Source organism: Oncorhynchus clarkii, chromosome 1 (genome assembly GCF_045791955.1).
Source record: "Oncorhynchus clarkii lewisi isolate Uvic-CL-2024 chromosome 1, UVic_Ocla_1.0, whole genome shotgun sequence".
Taxonomy (NCBI): Eukaryota; Metazoa; Chordata; class Actinopteri; order Salmoniformes; family Salmonidae; genus Oncorhynchus; species Oncorhynchus clarkii.
The window spans coordinates 47,190,675-47,216,232 of NC_092147.1; the positions used below are offsets into that span (position 1 = coordinate 47,190,675).

General features: G+C 46.3%; 2 protein-coding genes across 3 annotated transcripts in view; one reads left to right on the forward strand and one right to left on the reverse strand.

Annotated features, from left to right (window-relative positions):
• The window catches only part of LOC139408189 (cortactin-binding protein 2-like), a 73,726-nt gene extending 70,954 nt beyond the window's left edge, over positions 1-2,772 (forward strand). Inside the window, exons 17-22 of one of the 2 annotated variants that reach the window (XM_071151907.1) lie at positions 39-244; positions 730-912; positions 999-1,050; positions 1,465-1,576; positions 1,683-1,784; positions 1,949-2,772. In XM_071151907.1, the coding sequence (XP_071008008.1) occupies positions 39-244; positions 730-912; positions 999-1,050; positions 1,465-1,576; positions 1,683-1,784; positions 1,949-2,275 (982 nt within the window). In that variant the 3' untranslated portion in view covers positions 2,276-2,772. Of the gene's footprint in view, positions 1-38; positions 245-729; positions 913-998; positions 1,051-1,461; positions 1,577-1,682; positions 1,785-1,948 lie in introns of both variants that reach the window. The other variant, XM_071151906.1, reaches the window with a different exon arrangement.
• A 1,448-nt stretch (positions 2,773-4,220) lies between these two features.
• LOC139408267 (cystic fibrosis transmembrane conductance regulator-like) overlaps positions 4,221-25,558 on the reverse strand; it is a 41,232-nt gene continuing 19,894 nt past the window's right edge. Inside the window, exons 13-29 of the mRNA XM_071151959.1 lie at positions 23,463-23,557; positions 21,344-21,430; positions 20,409-20,961; positions 19,782-20,042; positions 16,742-16,870; positions 13,818-13,855; positions 13,228-13,514; positions 12,917-12,996; positions 12,679-12,829; positions 10,281-10,508; positions 9,618-9,718; positions 9,213-9,440; positions 8,083-8,238; positions 7,907-7,996; positions 6,792-6,964; positions 5,512-5,617; positions 4,221-4,680 (exon numbers count right to left, since the gene is read on the reverse strand). Coding sequence (XP_071008060.1) covers positions 4,465-4,680; positions 5,512-5,617; positions 6,792-6,964; positions 7,907-7,996; positions 8,083-8,238; positions 9,213-9,440; positions 9,618-9,718; positions 10,281-10,508; positions 12,679-12,829; positions 12,917-12,996; positions 13,228-13,514; positions 13,818-13,855; positions 16,742-16,870; positions 19,782-20,042; positions 20,409-20,961; positions 21,344-21,430; positions 23,463-23,557 — 2,979 coding nt within the window. The 3' untranslated portion in view covers positions 4,221-4,464. The remainder of the gene's footprint in view (positions 4,681-5,511; positions 5,618-6,791; positions 6,965-7,906; positions 7,997-8,082; positions 8,239-9,212; positions 9,441-9,617; positions 9,719-10,280; positions 10,509-12,678; positions 12,830-12,916; positions 12,997-13,227; positions 13,515-13,817; positions 13,856-16,741; positions 16,871-19,781; positions 20,043-20,408; positions 20,962-21,343; positions 21,431-23,462; positions 23,558-25,558) is intronic.

Here is a 25,558-nt window from a genome sequence, read left to right on the forward strand (position 1 = left end):
TGTTGTTTCTGTATTTCTTTCCCCGTGTGTTCCTCCAGGTGGCTGGCCCGGCTGTGGAACATGGTGGTGGTCCCTCGCGTGGAGGAATCCATCGTCTCCCGGGTGACGGTAAAGCGCTCCTCCGGCCAGCGGGTGTCGCCTAGCAACCTGCGCCTGAGCTCGGGCCAGCAGGCAGTGGTCAAGGCTGCCCTCAGCATCCTGTTAAACAAGGCCGTCCTGCAGGGATGCCCACTGCCACGTCAAGGTGGGTACACACTTCACTATTGCCTGACAACTCACCCTGAATTTCATTCCGCCGCACTATGGATCGCTACATGCGTTCAGTCGGAAACTGCCATCCCTGAAGTTGTTTGTGTGACTTCAAAATGAGGGCCTTTGTACAAAACAAATTCATCAGCGATTGGATTGTTTCCAACAAATCTAACCAATCAGTGCCTCAAAGTTGATCATGTCATCATGTAGGCCGGCTCTGGCCCAAGCCATCGGTTTCTGGGACCAATCAGAACTGTCCGAATGTGTTTGCATTCGCGAATTCGCCAGGGAGGGAGGAAGAAGAGGAAACGTCAGTTGGCCCGAGCGACGCAAAAATGTGTCTTATCTTGTGTCTTATCTTATCTTAAAATGTGTCTTATCTTTGTTTTGGATGGATGATAGGTAGACTGGTTGGACGGGACGTAGACAAAGAGAATAGTGAAATGCTACCTAATGTTAATGTCTTTCCTTCATCAGAGATTGACAGGCACCTGTTGGAGTTCCAAGGCGGGACCTTCCCCCTCGCAGCCATTGGCTCCTGTAAAGGAAGTGGTGGCAGGAAGGGGCGGGACAGCGGCATGTGGAGACGAGCTAATACCAGCCCACGGAAGAAGGGGAGCCCCACCTCCAACTGGACCTGTGGAGGTTCCCTCAGAGAAGGTCAGGATGAAGAGGTGTTCCCCCCCCTACGATTCCTGTTAGAATAGCCATAATGGGTGTTCATGTTGTCCTTCTGTTGCCCGCAGGGTCATTGTCCAACACGGATGTCCGCTTTATCACCAACGGCAACGCTCCAAGGTGAGTGACGTTAACCCGAGCCGTTTATTTGACACTATTAGGAAGTGTCCATTTATTCATGGTTTGCAGTAAAATGTGTTAATGTGACACCGGCTCTAGTATGTTGTTTAGATCATGTGATATGCTGTGTTCTAGCCTCTAGGAAACGTGATAGAATAGAGTATTGCTGAGAGCATCCAGCAGGGGTCAGTGTGTAGTTTTATCTGAGTGTGTACTGTTGTACTGTACTGTGTGATTGTTTGTACTGATGTTGTACTGTGTGGGGTTGTACTGTACTGTGTGTGGGGATTGCACTGTGTGTGGGGATTGTACTGATGTTGTACTGTGCTCTGTGTGTGTGTGTGTGGGATTGTTCTGATGTTGTACTGTGTGGTGGGATTGTACTGATGTTGTACTGTGTGTGTGTGATAGCAGTGTTGTAGATGGGGACCCTGTGAGTCTGTCTCTCTGCTCTGACGATGAGACTGATCTGATCAGGGAGCTGCAGACCATGTGCTCCAGCAAGTCAGAGCCAGACATCAGCAAGGTAACGCACTCACTCACTCATTCACTCACTCTCACACACACACACACACACACACACACACCATGAGGTTGACGTTTTCTGCCGGCTGTATTTTTCTGCGTTGCAGATAGCTCGGTCCAAGGGGGACTTCATTGTCTTCTCTGGCTCTCCAAGTAGACAATCGCCCCGCCGGAAGACCGACCATGAAGCAACCGCTCGACCACAGACGGTGAGTCAAACCGCGCTTAAAGGCTCTAATTAAAGGCCTTCACCAACACACCTATTCAGTTCAGCTCACGTGCAGGGCTAGAACAAAACTGAACTGTCTGGTGGTCCTCCAGTAGCGAGATGAGCAAGTGTTTCCCAACCATCTGCCTGTCTCCCCCTTTACAGACTGGCAGCCGTCACTCTACTCCCAGCGCCGCCCCAGGCAGCCCCGCCCCTAGCAACGAGAGGCGAGCAGCGTCGCGGCCCAAATCTCAGCTCCCCGTTCCCAGCAGCAGGGGGCCGCAGCCACGAGCCAACAGCAGCAGTGCCGCACCACGAACACCCACTATGACCGCTAACCGCAACGCGGCCAGAACTGAACCAAGCAGCAGCAAAACAAGGCAGGCCCCAACCAGACATAACAACAACGTCAACGAGAACAGCCAACAACATGAGGACATTTGGATCCTACACCGAGACCTGCATGAAAACAACAACAACAATACAAAGTAGTAGATGAACTTCCTCCTCTTCCACCTCCCTTCCTTTCCTCCCACCCCTCCGCTGTTGTATCCCTCCATGTTGTAGTTAGGCTTATGACGGCCTTTTAGTATTTGTACTTGTTATCCGTACTTGTTAAACTGTATAGCAATTGTGTACTTGGGGACCATAGTTTTATGATATTATACAGTATTGAAAGAAGTTTAAAAAAAAAAAACATTTCTTAGGGAATTATGTCAAAAGGAAAAAGACAGGATTTACCTTCTGCGGTGAGTGTTTTGGATCAAAGAAAAGCAGGCAGGTTGTTTTTGCAATTAGGTATTTTCTAATATTCAAGTGTTTTATGTTTAAATAGTTGCAAGGTTGGTTTAAATACTGTTGAAATTAATCAGGGTTTTACCAAATATTTGTAAATAAGAATTAGTAACTTTAATGGTATATAGATTGGTGTATGTGGTATTATGCTTGTACAGTAAGAACTCAAAAACAAAAGCTGAAGAAAAAAAAAACATGTACATATGTTTGTAATGATAATAACATGTGAATTTGGTTCATAACTTTTCACTTGTTTCAAAGTGATGGAATGTGGCAATAAGTAAATGTAATTGCAAATACAGGACATTTTTTTTGCTTTTGACGTTAAGCCATAAATAAATACTTTAAACTACCCACAATTCTGCCCACGAGTCATGGTTCGATTAATCCATACACTGATACAAATTTCAAAGCAGCATGGTTTGTTCGCTTTATTTTGTTCAACATGTTTTTTTTGAATGGCCATTGTTGATAAATGTACAGGAGATATTTTTGTCAACCTTTGGTGTTGATCTGTATGATGTCCTGCCTCCTTTAAGAACAAAACATTAAAACCGCACTGTTAACCCCAACAGTCCTCCACCTCGTGTCTTCTTACACCAGACTACTGGCCTGGGTACAGTATGTAGGACCTTCGACTGAGAATCTAAAACAAACGACTTATGAATGCTCTACGAAGCACTACATAGAGGCTTCACAAATCATTTCTAAGGGAAGGCGGTAGGTAACACGTCAAGACTGCAGGTGTAATTCTCTACAACGTGGGTCAAGTTAACGAGATACATTTTTTGAATTGAAAACCACCTGCATTACAGGGGGGGTTGGGGGGTCTTCAGGACCGGAGTTGAGAAACGCTGTCTTAACAATGACCTCGTCTTTTCTCAAAATCGTTTTACAGGAAATATAATTGATTGAAATCAAACTATTCTAATGGAAAAACAAAACAATGTTATACATTTGTCTCTTTCCGATGAATAAGGAAGAGCTTTTTACGCAATAAAAAAATTGTAGTCAGTTACATTTCAAGGTGTCGGTACCATATCGTATCGCTATAAAAACTGTTCTCCAATATCACTAAGGAGCAATGTGCCAAATAAAAATACAAATATTTCAAGGTCCAGAAGTACAAGAGGGAGCTTAACAAATCACATTTGAAAAAGCGTTAAAAAAAATGGAATTAAATGTATGCAGAATTTGATCATTTATTTTCCTTGCTATTACCCTGCCAGGCCACCATGAAAAAGTACCTCCGGTTTCTTTAAAGTGCATTCAAATAGAAACACTTGTCCATAGCATCACCCACCATTCATTCCTGTTTTGTGTCTTTATAGCTTTGAATATAAGTTGCCCTGCAGCACAGTTTTCCTTCCAAGTCCTAACAACCATTGGGAGGGAAACAAAACTGACCTCAGATCAGTGTCTGGGCAATTTCATCCTACTCTGTATTTACAGGCAGCTTTTGAGTTTAGGGACTGTATGCTTTTTACAATCTTGCTTAAAAAAAGTATGGCCTTATATATATTCAAACAAAACTGGCATTCCAATGTTCTCAAAGTGAAAAATCTCACTCTGGAAACACCAGGATGGTGCCTTTTGATTGAACAGAGCCCTGTGTGTACCAATAAGGAACGACCACCTCTCACATTCACCTAGACTAGAGGCACTTGGATGAGTCGGCAGCGCATCTTTCCACGATTCCTTGCAACCTATCTCCTTGCCGCCTCAACCATATCGGAGGAGAAGGTTCAAGGTCCCTCCTCAGGCCTACTTTTTCCCATGTGTTTTGACAAGGAGCCGAGGAGAGAGGATGCAAGGCAATGAGGAGAGTTTTCATCGAGAAAGAGCATTCCAGAAGACAAAATGGCGTCCAGTTAATCCGGGGCTCCTTAAAGATGCGTGTTCTGGACCTCGTCCTCAGCCACCTCCTGCAGGGCGGTGATCTTGGGCGGCTGGGATTGAGGGGGTCGCTTGCTGGAGTTGAGGCGGTGCAGGGGGAAGAGTTTGAGGCGCTCAGCAGCACTCATGGCCTGCTTCAGGTGGCTGGTCTCATTCAACAGCTTCTGAATGGAGTCGTACCTCTTCATAGAACTGCCCTCGATCATCTGGAGGGAGAGAGGAGTTGGTTGGTTCCAATAGCTCAGTGGGTTTAAACTCAACTCTTGTTTCCCTCCAACCTAGACAGACCCCAGTAAAACTGACGATTTGGTACAACGAAGGGTTAAAATGACACCAGGTTGTGTAATGCGGATAGAATGACATGTTTGAAGATGCTCCAGTGTCAAGCACCCAGCATCATGCCACTGTGCCTGCATTGTCACGCTGTCTGCTTGTGTGAATACAAACGCAGGTCACTTATACAGGGAGCGTGTACCAACACACACAGCCGACACCATGCCCTGAGTCATGGGACACCGTAAATCAAATATGTTGTTTATGGCGAGGCTAACAAATGGTGATGCACTGATAGAAGAATTGAATCTAAAATGGAGGATATAATGTTTGTTTAAGCTGGTGGTCGGTGCTCTATTCTCACTTCTTACAGGGAAATAGCAAGGGCTCTATCCAGTGTTTCCCAACCCTGGTCCTCCAGTACCCCCAACAGAACACATTTTCATTGTAGCCCTGGACAAACGCACCTCATTCAACCTATTTGAGGGCTTGATGATTAGTTGACAAGTTGAATCAGGTGTGCTTGTCCAGGGATCCAATAAAAATGTGTACCGTTGGCGGTACTCGAGGACCAGGGTTGGGAAACACTGCTCTATTCAATCTGTATCGCTGAAGAATGTAGGTAAAGGTCATTTCCTATTGAGCAGACGAAACCGTGAAGGCAGTATTTGCTAATAGAGCCGTAAATCATTTTAATAGAAGAGATAGGCAGTTAACAAAGGGTAACCTAATGCTTAAAGGGAGATAGGTGCGTGCGCGCTAACCAGGAAGGACTGGCACTCCAGCAGTGGTTCCACTCTGTGTTCTGACAGTATGACTGTACAGTTGGAGAACGACTGTTTCAGGGTCTTCCTCAGGACCTGCAACGTTCTGTGAACCAGAAACAAACCAAAACGCAACCATCAGACAATGTTCTTCAGTCAACCATCAACAAACCAGAGTGCACTCAATTAACCAGAGAGTTTAACAGTAGGCCTGCATACACACATATATAAACACACACACACGCGCCGTCTCTCATTCTCCCTTCACGTACAAACTCCTACCACTCTAGCTTCCCCAATGTGCACTTACTGCTGAGATTACTCTGAAGTAGACCAGTGTCATCAACCACCACTAATTCACTCATGACAGGCACCATTTAGCTTAAAGACCTGTGTCTTTACGTGTGGTTACACCCATTCTGTGCAAACACACACACAGTCAAAGACTTACAGTAAGTCCTGGAATTGTCACCATATGCAGCGAGACACTTAGGCTGCGTTTACACAGCCACCATAAGAACCCAATCTGATTTTCTTTCTATATCCAATCTTTTTTTCTGGACGTCCACACTGTTTTACATGTGATCCATATCGGATTTGCACATTCACACGGATGTAGCCTCAGAGGGGAGGTTGTCCTTGTAATGACTGGTCATGGGCAACAACAAAAAAACACTTCAGAGCAAACAAATCTGTTTGAGCGTCCAGACAGAGGTCGCATACGGAAGATCAGGTTTGTATCAGAATTCAGATCCACATACTGTATGGAGGCGGTATGAATCGGAAGTCAAAGGCTGTGTTTACACAGGCAGCCCAATTATTGGCAAAAGAGCTGACCTGATCGGTCAAAAGCAATTCATGAAAAAGATCACAATTGGGCTGCCTGTGTAAACACAGCCCAAAAATATCTGATTCCATGTGTTTTTTGTTGTTGCTGATTACACATTAGTGAAAAGATCAGATAGGTATCAGATATGCAAATAGTTGGCAAAAGATCTGAATTGGGCTGCCTGTGTAAATGCAGCCTCATACAAACACCAGAGGAGGCTGGTGAGGGGGAGACGGCTCGTAATAATTAATGGAATGGAGTCAATGGAATGGTATCAAACACATGCAAACCAGGTGTTTGACGTGTTGGAGACCATTCTATTCATTCCGTTCCAGCCATTACTCACTTAAAGTGCCACTAGCCACCACTGGCACATACACTTATCTTCCATGTCCAACCCCAAATCCAACACTCACTCTCTCGCTTTCTCTCGCTCACTCTCTCCTCTTACATGGGGTCGAGGAAGGCGCTGGGTTCGTCTAGCAGCAGTATGCGGGCCTTGCTGAGGATGGAGCGGGCCAGACACATGAGCTGCTTGTGTCCGTTGCTCAGGACGTAACCCCCGTCCTCCAGCTGGAAGTCCAGCTTGTCTGGGAACTGCTCGATCACGGACTTCAGACCCACCTGGACGACACATAGGACCGGAAACACCGGAGGATCTCAATCAATCAATCAACCAATCAATCAAATAAACAATCAACCAATCAAATGAAATGCACTGACTCAGTGGACTCCAACGGACCTCCGTAGGCAGGGCAAAACAGGTGACATGGAGTCTGATGTGGATTTCAGGTTAGTTCTACACACCGTCATTGTAAGCATGCGTTAGGTGATCAATTTATAGGAGAGCAACTTCACATGCGCTATGGTCACAGGGTCAAGCCGAAGCAGACTTGCATGTGACTCCTGTTTCCCGACCTGGCTGTGCTTACTATGCAACTACCAGTATGGTGTGGCTATGGTGGCACCGTCACTGCCCTACTGACACACACGAACACAGCAGCGCCTTACCATCAGCATAGCATGTCAGAACGAGGTTACTACGGCATGGTAGGAAAGGGGTCAGCGGGACTCTCTGCAGTGTACAGGCAGAAGGGCGCTCAGACAGACAGGAGAAAGGTGAAGAGAGAGGGAGGACAGTGATAGAGGGGACCTGTTGTGATTGAGGCTAGAGTTAGGGTTGAACCGGGATGTGGATATAAAGCTAGGGTTAGGGCTGTGGGTTAGGATTGAGGGTAGGGTTAGGGTTGAACTGGAATGTAGACGTGAAGCTAGGGTTAGGGCTGTGGTTGAGGTTTAGGGTTGAGGGAAGGGTTAGGGTTGAACAGGGATGTGGACGTGAAGCTAGGGTTAGGGCTGTGGTTGAGGGTTAGGGCTGTGGTTGAGGTTTAGGGTTGAGGAAAGGGTTAGGGTTGAACTGGAATGTGGACGTGCAGCTAGGGTTAGGGCTGTGGTTGAGGGTTAGGGCTGTGGTTGAGGGTTAGGGTTGAACAGAGATGTGGACATGAAGCTAGGGTTAGGGTTAGACCGGAGACCAGTGTGACTGATGTGAATGTCGTGTCTCACCTCCTCAGCCACACGCCACAGTTCCTCGTCACTGTAGCGAGCGTGTGGATCCAGGTTCATACGGAATGTACCAGTCAGGATGAAGATTTTCTGTCCAGAAAATCAGATTAGGGCATTACATTCACCATAGCAAAAATACCATTGAGCACTAAGTCTAGTTGCGGGGTGGTATTTACCTGTGGCACCACGCCGAAGGCTTTCCTCCAGGTCTGTAGGGTGACCGAGTTCCAGGAGACCCCATCGATGGAGATCTCTCCGTCTGTAGAGGCCAGCCGCAGGAGAGCCGATAGCAAGGTGCTCTTTCCTGAGCCCGTCCTCCCCAACACACCCACCTACACACAAAGCAATGAACATCCACCCGGTTCAAATATCCTCCTACAGTGCAGACACAAAGCAACACAGCATTCCGATTATGTCCCTAAAATGTAGATGAAAATGTAGAGTACAGATCTTGAGCCAGCATTTCTACCATGATTAACCAACACTATGTGGAACGGGAGACTACTGTAGAATTAGTATTGGGGAGTAGTGAACTACATGTAGTTCAACCAGTAATTGAACTTGCAGTAGCTTGGTGTTAGTTCAACTAAACTTAAATCTCGGTAGTGTTTTCAGTAGTTAATTGCTTTTTTTTTGAGGAGCTAACTACTGGAAATACAAAAATAAGAGAAGATATGAGTGAAATAGGCCATAATTTCCTTTATTTTTCAGCATCAGACCTGCCTAATTCTCACCTGAAAGTTGTTTTTAAAAGGATAGACGACACATTCTGTTTACATCTGACTCCAGATCTGTTCTTCTGATTGTTAGCCGATGACGTTTCAGATTTAGATATGCACGTTTTCCAGTAAGTAGTTTTGATGTAGTGAGCTACTTTTTCGAAGTAACTTTTGTTAAGTCAACTATACTTTTCTTAAGGGTAGATTTAGCGTAGCTTAACTTCTTTCAGTGAGAAGTAATTGGTAACTTGGTAAACTATATTTCCAGAGTAGCTTCCAAAACACTGTGTAGAACCACTCTCCCACAGGCCAGAGCGTCAGTGAGTTAGGCCATTAACGGGAAGCTTTAGCTAATGGCTAGGGGGGTAGGCTAAAGTGCTGACACTAAGATAGTCTCCCTCAGGCCTCGTTACTAGGAACTGTATCTATCCTAATTACCTCTCAAGACATACCACAGGGAGTCTGAGTCTCTCTAGCCTCCTAACAGCCCGAGAGAGATTCATATATTGAATTCCCCGCCTGAGAGCAGGACCATCAGCCCCTCATCAGCTGCACGCAGGCACGCACGCACACAGAGAGTGACCTACACTCTGTCCTCCTTCCACAGTGAAGGAGAGGTCCTGCAGGACGGAGCGTCCAGCCTCTGTGTATTTGACGGTCAGTCCTTGGACGTCCATGTGGCCCTGGTTGGGCCAGCAGTCCTGGGCGTGAGGGTTGTCGATCACCAGGTCTCTTCCTTTACCACCTCCACCGCTGGGTCTGGGCTCCTCTTGAGGCAGGTCGATGAACTTGAAGACCCGGTCTACCGATCGCATCTGGGGGAATAGGGGATGGAGAGATAAGAGCGATTGGAGGGAGTTGTGTGTACTGCTGAGATTACTCTGAAGTAGACTGACTGACCACGGGTAATGTGGTTTGTGAATGCAAATACACATCTATCTGCCGTGATGCTAGTGATGATTGATCAAAACTGTGTGTGTGTGTGTACATACCAGTCCGTCCACAGTGATGCTGGTAATGACAGCCCATTGGAACGTCCCAAGGATGAGCATGGCTAAGGCCACGATGATGCCAATCTCCCCAGGCTTGTCCTCTGTGGAATACACACACACTATCAATGGGTAGTCAGCAGTCACACACATTATCCTTTGGCAGTCAGCAGTCACACACATTATCCTTTGGCAGTCAGCAGTCACACACATTATCCTTTGGCAGTCAGCAGTCACACACACACACACACACACACACACACACACACACACACACACACACACACACACACACACACACACACACACACACACACACACACACACACAAAGTGTCACACATGCAGTCACACACTGGTAATAGCACACTTCATTTGCATCCTGACGTTATACACACACAAACGCACAGATATTAATGAAAGCGAACGCTGTCAAATTACCTCTAAATTCACTCCCAGCATAAACACTGTGGTCCATTGAGACATTCTACAGGTGCATGCAAACGTACTGGCATTTATGCAGGTCGAAAGTAAATATGTGTACATGCAATGCAATCAGCATCTCCTGACTATGTCCCAAACGTATTTCTAAGCTGTCAAAATGGTGTGTGTGTGCGTGCGCCTGTCTGTCTGTCTGTCTGTCTGTCTGTCTGTCTGTGTCACTCACGGTTGGTTCCCACGGCGATGAAGACTGCGGCAGAGAAGAAGAAGACGAAGATGATGTCACAGCGGAAGAGGAACCATCGCAGCGTTGCGAGGTAGTGGAACCAGGTGGCCGTGTGGGTGTTCAGGGCCTTGTGGAACAACGTCTCAAAGTAGGACTGACGACCAAATGCACGTATAGTCCACAGACCCTTCAGAGAGATGATGAGGTGGGAGAATATTGGGCTACGGGCTGAGAGGAGGAGGAATGAGAGAGACAGAGTGAGGAAGAGAGAGATGAAAAAGAGTTTGTAGAAGAAGAAGAAACATTTATCAAAGGTTGGAGAGAGAGAGAGAAAGAAAGAGAGGAGGCAAGTAGAGAGATAACGAATGGAGAGATGCAAGAAGGGGGAGAGAAGAGAAACACAGAAGCATTTAGTCAATCACTCACAGGAGGTCCGACACAATATCTATGTACTTCTTCACCAAAACGCATGGTTGATGTGGACTTGTTGACGGAATTTCAATTCACTTCCTGGCCCCAACCCTGACTTACACCCACAAAACATCAGAGTTTGCTGTTCCAGAGGGGGCATGTTTATGTAAAGGAGTCACCAAGAGTCAAAAGTGTACCACGCTTCACAGTCTATGTGCCGGGGGTCCTGTGTGAACTTAAGTATGCTCCCTCTAATTCTCTCTCCCTCTCTCCCTTCCCTCCAGGAGGACCTGAGCCCTTGGACCATGGACCCTCAGGATTACCTGGCCCGATGACTCCTGGCTGTCCCCAGTCCACCTTGACTTGCTGCTGCTCAGTTTCAACTGTTCTACCTGAGGCTATGGAAACTTGACCTGTTCACCAGACATCGTCCCGGGCATGCGGTTTTCAACTCGCCCCCTCTACCTGCTGTCTCGACCACGGAATGACCGGCTATGAAAAGCCAACTGACATTTACTCCCGTGGTACTGACCTGTTGCACCCTCTACAACCACTTTTGATCATTAGTCGACCCTGCTGGTCATCTGTGAACGTTTGAGCATCTTGAGGAACAATATGGTCTTAATGGCCACGTTCTCTTATAATCTCCATCCGGCACAGCCAGAAGAGGACTGGCCACCCCTCAGAGCCTGGTTCCTCTCTAGGTTCCCTGCCTTTCTAGGGAGTTTTTCCTAGCCACTGTGCTTCTACATCTGCATTGCTTGCTGTTTTGGAGTTTTAGGCTGAGTTTCTGTATAAGCACTAGGTGACATCTGCTGAAGTAAAAAGGGCTTTATAAATAAATGTGATTGATTTGATTGATACGAGACAGTGTTCCAACAATAAAGAGCGTGCAGTATTTTCTCATGCCACATTGCATAAAACCAAGGCTCTTGTTACGAGATTAAACCCTGACGTTTCTCCTGTACAGGCGTAGGAAATACCGATGAGCTTGGTGATTGACATAAATTCACTGAAAACCCCACATTAACACGGTTACATTAACAGGATTCCACTTTTCACGTTGCCTCATTTTGACCAGCTAACAGCCTAAACGCCAATCAGGCAACATTTTGGACTAAACTTTCAAATTCTGTTGCAGCGACAATACAAATTAAGATCCTACACCTGTATCTCTTACAACAGTCCGGCATGGACAGACAGGCAGGAAATGGACTAAAATGGAAGGAAGAAATTAAAGCGACAGCCTCTCTGCTCTCCAGTAGCTTTGATCACAGGAAGGAACAGGAAGGAACAGTTACAGAGAATGTGGGTGTCTTGTTCAGTCGTGCGTGTTTTGGGAAGAGGGGATATCTAGTCAGTTGCACAACAGAACACACTCAACTGACATGTGTCTTCCGCATTCAATCCAACCCCTCTGAATCAGAAAGGTGCGGGGGGGGGGGCTTAATCGACGTCTATGTCATCGAAAAGTTGCCGTTGTGGGGGTTAACTGTGTGTTTCGTCTAGTTGTGCATTGGGAGACAGGGAGAGAGTTTTGTCCTTTTGGGGACAGTGAGTCTGTGTGTGTTCAGTGAGGGACCGTGAGAGAGTGATGCCAGGATGGAGCCAGAGGAAATCCCTGATCACGTTTTCACTCTCCATGGCTGCGGGAAGGCCTTGTTGTTGCCATCGGCAACATCAGGAGTAATGTCGGAATGTCCCAAGACCCGGCACGCACGCACGAACACACACACACACACACACTAAGTAAGTTAGGGGGGAATGTATGGAATGTTTTCAGAGTGTTGGGAATTGTTGTGGTGAGGGAGAATGTATAACCGTTACTTTGTTCGCCTCCTTGCACAGTACAATGTAACTTCTGGATCTGCCCATCTTTCTCACCAATCAAGATGAATCACGCACACCTCCAGTATTTGAGAGTTCTCCATCCCCAGCCCCAGGTTAATCTGTCAAGAGCCCCATCCAATCCCCCTCCCAGTCTCACCCTCAGCCTCCAGTTGTTTGAGCTGCTGTCCCGTACGCAGAAAGTACTTCCTCAGAACCACGAATATGACGGCCAATGGGATCGCGGCAATGAAGATGTACGGCCTCATGATGGACACAGTGAATATGGCACCCAGCACGATCAGAGTTAACTGGAGGGAGAGAATAGGAAAGAGTCAGAGAGAGAGAGAGAGAGAGATAGATAGAGACTGAGACGGGCAGAGCAGACAGCCACTTACCTGGATGAGGTCAAACAGTGCAAGGGGAAGCATGTCGTCGATGGTGGCCATGTCTTTGGTGAACCTGTTCATGATCCGACCTAAAGTACAGGGCAGAAAAACACATGCATGGAATTGACTGCCGCTGGTGGTCGTACTGACTAACTGAAAGGCTGACAGACTGACTGATTGATGTATATAGGCTGTGAGGTTGTATGGACAACTGACTGATAAGTTAGCCATTAAAGTGTTCAGACACCGGTAGATGCATGTACACTATGTGTCTACAGCTGATGCATAACCCTTGGTTAAGCCAGGGGTTTCAGTCTCACCAGTCTTCATAGTGTTGAGTACAGCCATGGGGGCCCTGAGCACAGCGGTCAGCATCTGTTCATGCAGCCTCTTGGACACGGTCAGTAAAGTGTGGACCAATGGCAGGCCTCTGAAGAACCCCAGCGCCAGAACGCTCTCCGACGTCGCCACGTAGATGTAGATGATGTAATAGGCGCTGGTCGGCGTGACGATGACTGGCTTTTGGACGGCGGGCGACGAGGCGTTGGCGTGCTGCTGGTCTACGAAGTTAGGCGCCGACGGGTTGGCCTCCTCTGTCCAGATCTTACTGGGAGGGAGAGAAGAAAGCACAATGGTTGCAATGGTATCTGAATGGTGGTCTTTTGTCTGAGTACTGTACTCTGTATTGGGCTGTTTATATGTTATCGGGCTGATCTTGGGGTCTTGTGGTGAATACTACTTGTTCACAATTGATCGTAGGCTGATGTTAAACATGTATTGCAAATGTTTATCAGCACAGCATTACGACATCATTTTCTAAACTGCAGAGGGGGTTCTTGCTGTTATTTTGTAGGTTTCCTGTACCATTATCTTCTGTAGAATGAATATTACACATTAAAAAAAAACTTACTCTGTGATAAGAAATATCCCCAGGACAGAGCCAGCAACCTACAACACACGACAAACACAGTTAGACTGACGGTGGCACCTTGCATTGTAAATAAATTGTCAACAGGCAATATAATTAGGCAATTATGTTCCAACAGAGACCCTGTAGTAGAAAGAGGAGGAAGGGAAGTGCTACTAAAGGTACACAAAAGTACATTTTGGGACACAGAAGGTGCTCTTTGGTAAAAGGGGTGAATTGGTCATCAAAAAGAAAGGAGGACCAAGGCACTCTTCATTTAATTGATTGAAATGCCTTTATTTGTATGGCATGTTCAATAGAAACAAAATTTTAAAAATCCGACTCGTTTCAGGCCATTCGGCCGAAACGCGTCTTTTTGAGAGACCCTGTAGTCTCGCACTACGTCACTCCGTATTCTCGTTCAAGAATTCCAGAAAGGCTGGAGTTGAGGTTAGGGTTCTCTAATACAGTATTGTTATGGGTTAATATAGAATCTTCCCCTCATACAGTATTGTTATGGGTTAATATAGAATCTTCCCCTCATACAGTATTGTTATGGGTTAATATAGAATATTTCCTCTAATACAGTATTGTTATGGGTTAATATAGAATATTTCCTCTAATACAGTATTGTTATGGGTTAATATAGAATATTTCCTCTAATACAGTATTGTTATGGGTTAATATAGAATCTTCCCTCTAATACAGTATTGTTATGGGTTAATATAGAATATTTCCTCTAATACAGTATTGTTATGGGTTAATATAGAATCTTCCCTTTTATACAGTATTGTTATGGGTTAATATAGAATATTCCCTCTAATACAGTATTGTTATGGGTTAATATAGAATCTTCCCTTTTATACAGTATTGTTATGGGTTAATATAGAATCTTCCCTCTAATACAGTATTGTTATGGGTTAATATAGAATCTTCCCTCTAATACAGTATTGTTATGGGTTAATATAGAATCTTCCCTTTTATACAGTATTGTTATGGGTTAATATAGAATCTTCCCTCTAATACAGTATTGTTATGGGTTAATATAGAATCTTCCCTTCATACAGTATTGTTATTGTTTAAGGCCAGGCACAACACTCTAATCGGGCAATTTTCTTCCCCTTAATCATATTACAACTTCTACCAGTTGAATGTGGACACAGATAGAATACTTTTTTGCATTACAATTTTTCAGAAATATTTTATTAAAATAAGCAAATTATGTGATTTCTCATTAAATATGACCTATCTGCATTTCATGCATATCCACTTTTTCCAGACACTAGATTAAGTCAGTCTAAATATTTTGGTTTAATTTTGTTAAGACATTCCATGACCGAACTTATACATAGCAGATTGTGGACAAATACTTTTTTCATCTTTCTATCTGTAAAATACTAAAGAAAGGTACGTAAAATATTGGCCATATATCACAACCCCCGAGGTGCGTTATTTCTATTATAAACTGGTTACCAACATAATTAGAGCAGTAAAAATAAATGTTTTGTCATACCATTGGTGTACGGTCTGATATACCACGGCTGTCAGCCAATCAATCATAAAGGGAAATAATGCCCGATCTAGATTGCCCTTCAAGCAAATCAGAAACGAGTATTCAACAATGGCGTAGCATATATATATACAGTGGGGCAAAAAGGTATTTAGTCAGCCACCAATTGTGCAAGTTCTCCCACTTAAAAAGATGAGAGAGGCCTTTAATGTTTATCATAGGTACACTTCAACTATGACAGACAAAATGAGAAAAGAATATCCAGAAAATCACATTGTAGGATTTTTAATGAATTTATTTGCAAATTATGGTGGAAAAAAAGTATTTGGTCACCTACAAACAAGCAAGATTTCTGGCTCTCACAGACGTGTAACTTCTTCTTTAAGAGGCTCCTCTGTCCTCCACTCGTTACCTGTATTAATGGCACCTGTTTGAACTTGTTATCAGTATAAAAGACACCTGTCCACAACCTCAAACAGTCACACTCCAAACTCCACTATGGCCAAGACCAAAGAGCTGTCAAAGGACACCAGAAATAAAATTGTAGACCTGCACCAGGCTGGGAAGACTGAATCTACAATAGGTAAGCAGCTTGGTTTGAAGAAATCAACTGTGGGAGCAATTATTAAGAAATAGAAGACATACAAGACCACTGATAATCTCCCTCGATCTAGGGCTCCACGCAAGATCTCACCCCGTGGGGTCAAAATGATCACAAGAACGGTGAGCAAAAATCCCAGAACCACACGGGGGGACCTAGTGAATGACCTGCAGAGAGCTGTGACCAAAGTAACCATCAGCAAGGGCATTGAAGATGAAATGTGGCTGGGTCTTTCAGCATGACAATGATCCCAAACACAACGCCGTGTTGCCCGGCAACAGCCCCAAAACATCACTGCCCTAGAGGAGATCTGCATGGAGGAATGGGCCAAAATACCAGAAACATTGTGTGAAAACCTTGTGAAGACTTACAGAAAACATTTGACCTCTGTCATTGCCAACAAAGGGTATATAACAAAGTATTGAGATAAACTTTTGTTATAGACCAAATACTTATTTTCCACCATCATTTGCAAATAAATTCATTAAAAATCCTACAATGTGATTTTCTGGATTTTTTTCTCATTTTGTCTGTCATAGTTGAAATGTACCTATGATGAAAATTACAGGCCTCTCTCATCTTTTTAAGTGGGAGAACTTGCACAATTGGTGGCTGACTAAATACTTTTTTGCCCCACTGTATATATAAAGTATATAGTTCCGTTCCATTGCACATCATCCACTGTAAATTGTTTATACATCCGTATAATGCATAAAAGGTGATTCTGATTCCCTCTAATACAGTACTTTTATTGTTTAGTATAGTATCTCCATGACAGGGATTATCTAATGCTATCATTTAATACCGTTTCTTTACCTCTACAGCGAAGACGAGGAAGATGAAGATGAGGACGTAGACGAGGTTCCTGTTGGTGAAGATGTAACGCAGGTAGGTGTTCCACGACGTCGTGTCGAACACGTTCTCGCGCTCGTCTGCAAAGCATTGCTGCAAACAGACAAAAGATACGTGTTCGAATGAAACTGTCACGTTCTGACCTCTATTTCCTTTGTTTTTGTATTTATTTAGTATGGTCAGGGCGTGAGTTGGGTGGGCAGTCTATGTTTGTTTTTCTATGTTTTGGGTCAGTTCTATGTTTTCGGCCTAGTATGGTTCTCAATCAGAGGCAGGTGTCATTAGTTGTCTCTGATTGAGAATCATACTTAGGTAGCCTGGGTTTCACTGTTTGTTTGTGGGTGATTGTTCCTGTTTTTGTGTTTGCACCAGACAGGGCTGTTTTGAGTTCTCACGTTTCTTGTTTTGTTTTCGTTAGTTTGTTCATGTATAGTGTCGTCAATAAATATAATGAACAACCACCACGCTGCGCTTTGGTCCGCCTTTACTTCACAAGAGGAGAACCGCTACAGAATCACCCACCACAACAGGACCAAGCGGTGTGGTAATGGGCAAAGGAAAAAGCAGCAGCAGGAGCAGCGCGAGGAGGTATGGACATGGGAGGACGAACTAGACGGTAAAGGACCTTGGGCTCAGCCAGGAGAGTATCGCCGCCCCAAGGAAGAACGGGAGGCGGCGAAAGCGGAGAGGCGCTGGTATGAGGAGGCAGCGCGGCGTCGTGGATGGAAGCCCGGGAGTCAGCCCCAAAAATGTCTTGGGGGGGGGCTAACAGGGAGTATGGCTACGCCAGGTAGGAGACCTGAGCCAACTTCCTGTGGTTACCGGGGGGCTAGAGAGACCGGGCAGGCACCGTGTTATGCTGTGGAGCGCACGGTGTCCCCAGTGCGGGTGCACAGCCCGGTGCGGTACATTCCAGCTCCGCGTATCGGCCGGGCTAGAGTGGGCATCGAGCCAAGTGCCATTAAGCCGGCTCTACGCATCTGGTCTCCAGTGCGTCTCCTTGGGCCGGCTTACATGGCACCAGCCTTGCGCACGGTGTCCCCGGTTCGCCTGCATAGCCCAGTGCGGGCTATTCCACCTCGCCGCACTGGCAGGGCGACCGGGACCATTCAACCGGGTAAGGTTGGGCAGGCTCGGTGCTCAAGAGCTCCAGTGCGCCTGCACGGCCCGGTCTATCCGTCACCACCTCCACACCCCAGCCCTCCGGTGGCAGCTCCCCGTACCAGGCTGTCTCTCCGGCCCATCCGTCCAGAGCCTTCCTCCTCTCCAGCGCTGCCGGAGTCTCCCGCCTCTCCGGCGCTACCAGAGCCTTCCTCTCCAGCGCTGCCGGAGTCTCCCGCCTCTCCGGCGCTACCAGAGCCTTCCTCTCCAGCGCTGCCGGAGTCTCCCGCCTCTCCGGCGCTACCAGAGCCTTCCTCCTCTCCAGCGCTGCCGGAGTCTCCCGTCTGTCCGGCGCCTCTGCCGGAGTCTCCCGTCTGTCCGGCGCCTCTGCCGGAGTCTCCCGTCTGTCCGGCGCCTCTGCCGGAGTCTCCCGTCTGTCCGGCGCCGCTGCCGGAGCCTCCCGCCTGTCCGGCGCCGCTGCCGGAGCCTCCCGCCTGTCCGGCGCCGCCAGCGCCGCCCGTCTGCCCAGCGCCGCCAGCGCCGCCCGTCTGCCCAACGCCGCCAGCGCCGCCCGTCTGCCCAGCGCCGCCAGCGCCGCCCGTCTGCCCAGCGCCGCCAGCGCCGCCCGTCTGCCCAGCGCCGCCAGCGCCGCCCGTCTGCCCAGCGCCGCCAGCGCCGCCCGTCTGCCCAGCGCCGCCAGTGTCGCCCGTCTGCCAGGAGCCGCCAATGCCGCCCGTCAGCCAGGGGCCGCCAGTGCCGCCCGTCAGCCAGGGGCCGCCAGTGCCGCCAGTCAGCCAGGGGCCGCCAGTGCCGCCAGTCAACCAGGGGCCGCCAGTGCCGCCAGTCAGCCCAGCGCCAGCGCCGCCAGTCAACCAGGGGCCGCCAGTGCCGCAAGTCAGCCAGGGGCCGCCAGTCAGCCAGGGGCCGCCAGTGCCGCCAGTCAGCCAGGGGCCGCTAGAGCCCATCTGTCCCGAGCAGCTGCCCCTCTGTCCCGAGCAGCTGCCCCTCTGTCCCGAGCAGCTGCCCCTCTGTCCCGAGCAGCTGCCCCTCTGTCCCGAGCAGCTGCCCCTCTGTCCCGAGCTGCTGCTTCACCTCTGTCCCGAGCAGCCCCTCTGTCCAGTGGGGTCATTGAGAGGGGTGGGCATGGGGAGTAAGCCACGGAGGCGGACAATACGGCGGACTAAGACAATGGCGAAGTGGGGTCCGCGTCCCGCGCCAGAGCCGCCACCGCGGACAGACGCCCACCCAGACCCTCCCCTATAGGTCAAGGTTTTGCGGCCGGAGTCCGCACCTTTGGGGGGGGGTACTGTCACGTTCTGACCTCTATTTCCTTTGTTTTTGTATTTATTTAGTATGGTCAGGGCGTGAGTTGGGTGGGCAGTCTATGTTTGTTTTTCTATGTTTTGGGTCAGTTCTATGTTTTCGGCCTAGTATGGTTCTCAATCAGAGGCAGGTGTCATTAGTTGTCTCTGATTGAGAATCATACTTAGGTAGCCTGGGTTTCACTGTTTGTTTGTGGGTGATTGTTCCTGTTTTTGTGTTTGCACCAGACAGGGCTGTTTTGAGTTCTCACGTTTCTTGTTTTGTTTTCGTTAGTTTGTTCATGTATAGTGTCGTCAATAAATATAATGAACAACCACCACGCTGCGCTTTGGTCCGCCTTTACTTCACAAGAGGAGAACCGCTACAGAAACACTCGAACCTAGCTGTTCTTGGTGTTTTGTCTTCAAATGTCTCGGTTCAAATACTGGTGCACTTTCGGTAACGTCCCCTGGGCAATTCCTTGACCCTAACCCTAAACTTAACCTTTACCCTAACCTCCATGTGCTCATGAAGACCAGCAGTTACAGAGGAAAACATCCAACCTGCCTTGAACCCAACCAGCTCCCTTCACTGAACCTACCTCCATATCCTGCTCGTCCACATCCTCGCTGATGTCATAGACACTGTCTTTGGACAGGCGTCGTGCGTAGATGTCCAGCTCAGAGGCCAGCTCGCACTGCGGCGTGACGGACAGCTTCTTCCTGAAGGACGTCTGGAGCTGCTCCCTCCTGCCCTCCCCCCGGGCGTTGGTGATGAACTGCAGCACAGACTGGCGGCGCTGCCCGCTCAGGTGCTGCAGGCCATGATGGTACTGGTTCCCCCGCGGCAGCGACTCTTCAATCTACAATAAATAATAATATAACATATGCCATTTAGCGGATGCTTATTGGCAGACGCACCTCATTTAGCAGATGTACCTGCAATCAAATCAATGAATCAGTCAGATGCACGGGACAGCATCGTAGTGTACACAGTGCAATGAAATGCTTAGTTGAAATGCGAGCTCTCCTCTCAAACAGTAGAAAAACAGCGCAATAAGAATACTTTGAGCCAGTTCCCTAGACTCAAACTAAGCGTAGTCCTGGACTAAAAAGTATTTTCAACAGAGATTCTCCATTGAAAGCATTGCTTTGTCCAGGACTAAGCTTAGTCCGTGTGCAAGAAACCTCCCCTCAGTCAAAGAAGATAAGTAGAGAAGTAGCCTCACCTGATCGTCCTCGGGCACCACTGAGAACTTCCTCTCTGACAGCTCTCGCACGGCATCCTCGATAGTGGTGGACCCGGGTGGAGGAGCCTGGGCTTTCTGGGACCCCGCACCGATGAAGGAGAATTTACGGGCCGGCGCTAACGGATTAAGGATAATTGACTGTTTACGTTTTTCCGCTGCTGTGAGACCGTCGCCCCCGGCAATGGTGATGGCTTGAGGACCATTGTTTGTACAGATGATCAGTGGCGTGGGCTGGCGGAAGGACTGGTGGATGGGTTCGGGGCCACGGAAGACGGCGGATTCATCGATAGAGACGCGTCGGAGGGTCTCGGTGAGGATGGAGCTGCGGCGTTCGGCGTTGATGTTGTCGTAGGCCTCCAGGCCCAGGAGCAGGGAGCTGAAGTCTGGTCTCTTGGCCTGCAGCTCGGAGAAGGAGCCGTAGAAGTAACACACTCCGTTGTGAAGCAGAAGGATCTTGTCCGCTCTCTTCAGGTGCTCCAGCTTACTAGTGACCACGATGCGAGTCTTGGAAGACATCAGTTTACACAGACACCTGGCAGGAGAAAATACATGTATCCTTTGTTTAGTTTATCAAACTTTACTTTAGGCATTTCTGTTCAATCATGTGCTTGCCCTCATTTTTGGGTGGGAAGATGCTGATAACACAAACTTCAGAAATTAGACCAAAGTTCATGAATGTCAGACAGGAAGTTACATTTCCATGAAAAGCCCTTTGATCGACCAAAATAACATCTCACCAACTAACCCAAGTTGTCACTAGGTCAAACACAACAAGAAAGACACAACCTTGACCTTAACCTTCTCTCCTCTCCTTAACCATTCACCCTGCTCATTCCACCCAGCCCAGACCAACCCTCCCCTATCCTCCAGGCCCCGGCCAATATGAAAGCCTCAGTGTTGAGCCACAGACAGACCTCTCAAAGATCTCTTTCTCAGTCACAATGTCCAGGTGGGTAAAAGGTGAATCCAGTAGGTAGAGGTCGGCGTCTTTATACACAGCTCTGTAATAGCACACACAAACACACAGAGAAACAAACACACGGAAACGTGAATGGAAAAAAGTCATAAATTAAATAGGCCTTTAAATGAGGAAGTTAAGTCCCTGTGGGATTCAACTCAGTTTAAGTGATACATTTACTATGACAATATAGCCAAACTGACAAATGTGTATTTTGTTAAGTGGGAGCAAATGGGCACCCAATACAATAAAACCAATAAATAATGAATATGTCGGAACATTGGAATATACAGTACCAGTGAAAAGTTTGGACACACCTACTCATTCAAAGGTTTTTCTTTATTTTCACTATTTTCTAAATTATAGAATAATAGTGAAGATTTCAAAACTATGAAATAACACATATAGTAACTAAAAAAAGTGTTAAACAAATCAAAATATATTTGATATTTGAGATTCCTCAAAGTAGCCAGCCTTTGCCTTGATGACAGCTTTGCACACTCTTGGCATTCTCTCAACCAGTTTTGATGGGGTAGTCACCTGGAATGCATTTCAATTAAAAGGTGTGCTTTCTTAAAAGTTAACTTGTGGAAGTGGCATCAAGGAAATGGGTGGCTACTTTTTAGAATCTCAAATATAAAATATATTTTGATTTATTTCACACTTTTTTGGTTACTACATGATTCCATAGGTGTTATTTCATAGTTTTGATGTATCCATTATTATTCTACAACATAGAACATTGCAAAAATAAAGAAAACAGAAATAAAACAAATTAGATCATAGAACACCACAGTTACAGGAGCTGAACTAACAGTCAAATGAAGAAAATAATAATAATATTGATTCGGTAGTAATCATCTTTTTCATTGGGCATTATGACCATTAGGATGCACTATCCATGCATACATTGTCCCATAACAGCAGTCTCGTGGGCAAAACAACACAAGATGCATTCTGTCTTCAAGAGTATCAAAATCAAATCCATTTTTTTTTGTCACATGCGCCGAATACAACAGTGAAATGCTTACTTACAAGCCCTTAATCAGCAATGTAGTTTTAAGAAAAATAAGTGTTAAGTAAAAAATATTGAACAAATAATTAAAGAGCAGCAGTAAAATAACAGTTAACAGGCTATATACAGGGGGTACCGGTACAGAGTCAATCAATATGCGGGGGCATCGGTTAAGGTAATTGAGGTAATATGTACATGTACTGTAGGGGGGGGGTCAATGCAAATAGTCTTGTTAGCCATTTGTTTAGCTGTTCAGGAGTCTTATGGCTTGGGGGTAGAAGCCTGTTTAGAAGCCTCTTGGACCTAGACTTGGTGCTCCGGTACCGCATGCCGTGCGGTAGCAGAGAGAACAGTCTATGACTAGGGTGGCTGGATTCTTTGACTATTTTTAGGGCCTTCCTCTGACACCGCCTGGTATAGAGGTCCTTGATAGCAGTAAGTTTGGCCCCAGTTATGAACTACCCTCTGTAGTGCCTTGCGGTCAGAGGCCGAGCAGTTGCCATACCAGGCAGTGATGCAACCGAGGATAGGCCTGGCCAGTATCCTCGCCCTCTGACCTCCACTTAGGATCACCCTTCCCTGCATAAGGGTCGTCTACAGCATGCTCTCGATGGTGTAGAACTTTTTGAGGATCTGAGGACCCATGCCGAATCTTTTCAGTCTCCTGAGGGGGAATAGGCTTTGTTGTGCCCTCTTCACGACTGTCTTGGTGTGTTTGGACTATGATAGTTTGTTGGTGATATGGACACCAAGGATCTAGAAGCTCTCAACCTGCTCCACTACAGCCCTGTCAATGAGAATTGGGGTGTGCTCAGTTCTCCTTTTCCTGTAGTCATGTCACATTCCATTGACATTTCCATTTTAGAAAGTACTGTAAGTATCGGAATATACATCCATGTATACACAACAGCAGTCTCATGGGCAAAACAACACAAGACGCATTCTTCCTTCAAGAGTATTATGTCACATTCCAGAATGAGTGTTTCCACAGGACGTACATGCTGAGAGACAGGTGTGTGTGTGTGTGTGTGTGTGTGTGTGTGTGTGCACCAGTACGTACCTGGCCAGGCCTATCCTCGCCCTCTGACCTCCACTTAGGGTCACCCCTCCCTCCATAAGGGGCGTCTTGTCTTTCTCCGGCAGCAGGGCCAGATCCTGAGGGGAGAGCAGGGGAGGGTTAGATAAATGTTTGAGACATAGACATGCACACCCACACACAAAAACATGAAAGGTAGGGGAATTGGAATGTCAAAGCAGTAGTAAATGTATCGGGGAAAACAAAGAGAAAAGTTCAGTGTTAGTAGACATAACAGACTGAAATGTCAGCTACAAAAATATAAACAAACAGTTTGTTTATGTCATTTACTCCTGAAAAAAAGGTGGTTAAACTGGGCACTGACTCAGTTCAACATCCCCTAGTTTTTCAGTCAAGTGTTTAAATGTGAAATAAAATAACCTGGGGCCTGGTTAAAAGATGATCTAAAGTACTGTGTGACAGTTATACAAATGAGTTTTGCAAATCCAATTACTTTTTCATATTGGTATACAGCTTCAAAGCAATCAAATCACATGTACTTAAAGCTGCAGTTAAGGCTTTAAGTACAGTAGCTGAAAGACAGAAAGGTGGAATTTCAAAAGTCTAATTCCACCACATCAAACAAGATACACTGAAACATCGAAAGAGTATGAAAAACTTCACAAATGCCCACTAAAAAACAACTTGTCATTTAGAAAACATCGATATGAGTCAGAAACATGTACTCTATTGCCAAAATTGACTACAAAGGTTAAATGGGATTTTTTGATAAAATATCGTTTTGTGAGACTTGTGGCCGTGACTGCATTGCAAACGTAAATGAAGGTTGGGTTTGTTTCAAATCTGCCCACATGCCCACAGCAGGCAACACACAAGTAATCATCAACTTGGAGTGCAGCTGCAAGCAACCCGATCATAATGCCTGTGGTAAATTTGGATTGACTATGGGACTAGTTAGGGATGATCGGTTAATAACACAATGTACATGGGACAATATGTTAAAATTTGTTAAAACATGTTATAATTTGTTAAAACATGTTAGAAATTGTTAAAACAAAATATAAAATTGTAGAAATGCATATACAAATATTGAAAACATTTAAGGAGAAAACTCAAAGGTGTGAACAAAATATTGTCTCATTTATATTGTGTAATAATTTATTGATGGCTCCTAATTAGCCCCGGAGTGAGTCAAACCAACTTTGCCACTGTTGCACACCCGCCAGCTGAAGCTAATGGGCAAAATAATTTGCCTAACTATTCCCACCTGCGAACACACACCCAAGACACCCACATCAAATCACAACCCGAAACCAACTCACGTTTGAATTCAGTCATGGCCGCTAGCATTCATTTTCGTAATGAACCAAATCTAAAAACGAGGCCAAATCAGGAAGTGCAGTCGCCCTTTAATAGCTAGATGATTTCAAACACAAATGTCTGAAACATGTAAACCAACATGTGAAAGAATGAATTTAGTCATACATAAAACCTCCTACCTTTATAAACGCTACTTCTGCTATCCAAACGGAAGGCATTGGGAATTAAGTTCAGAGGTTGTTTAACATGTCGTAAAACACAGCAAATGGAGAAAAGGCACCGTGTCTCAAACTGACAAAAAAAGCGTGGCTGGCGCTACAAGCTAACTATTCTCTCACCATAAACCTTGGTTCTGGGTGCACAGACTACAAGCTAGCTAACTGTTAACGTGCAAAATGATTGGGGTTTACAAGAAACAGCCCACCCATGATCATTTTCTGGTCCTAGGAGAGGTCGAAAAATAGACTGGAGCATGATCACACAGTCTGGGAACACAGATGTCTTTCACAGGTGTCTCTTTATCCTCTCGGTCTCAGACCACGTATACCAGATTGCTTTTGTCATATTCTCTTTTGAGAGATGGAATATTCATGACTCCTCTGAAGTCACTCAGTCGTTGAGAGTTTGGATGCAAGTGAACATTACACAGTTACATAAGAGTTGAAAGGTCAGGTCAAAAGGTGCTCATTGGGAGCTGTCAAAGGGTTAAAAATAGGTGCATACAGTAGTGTTTGCTTCGAAACAGGCAACGACACACTTGGGCCTAGCACGTGGCACATAATCAGAGCTGTTCCATAACG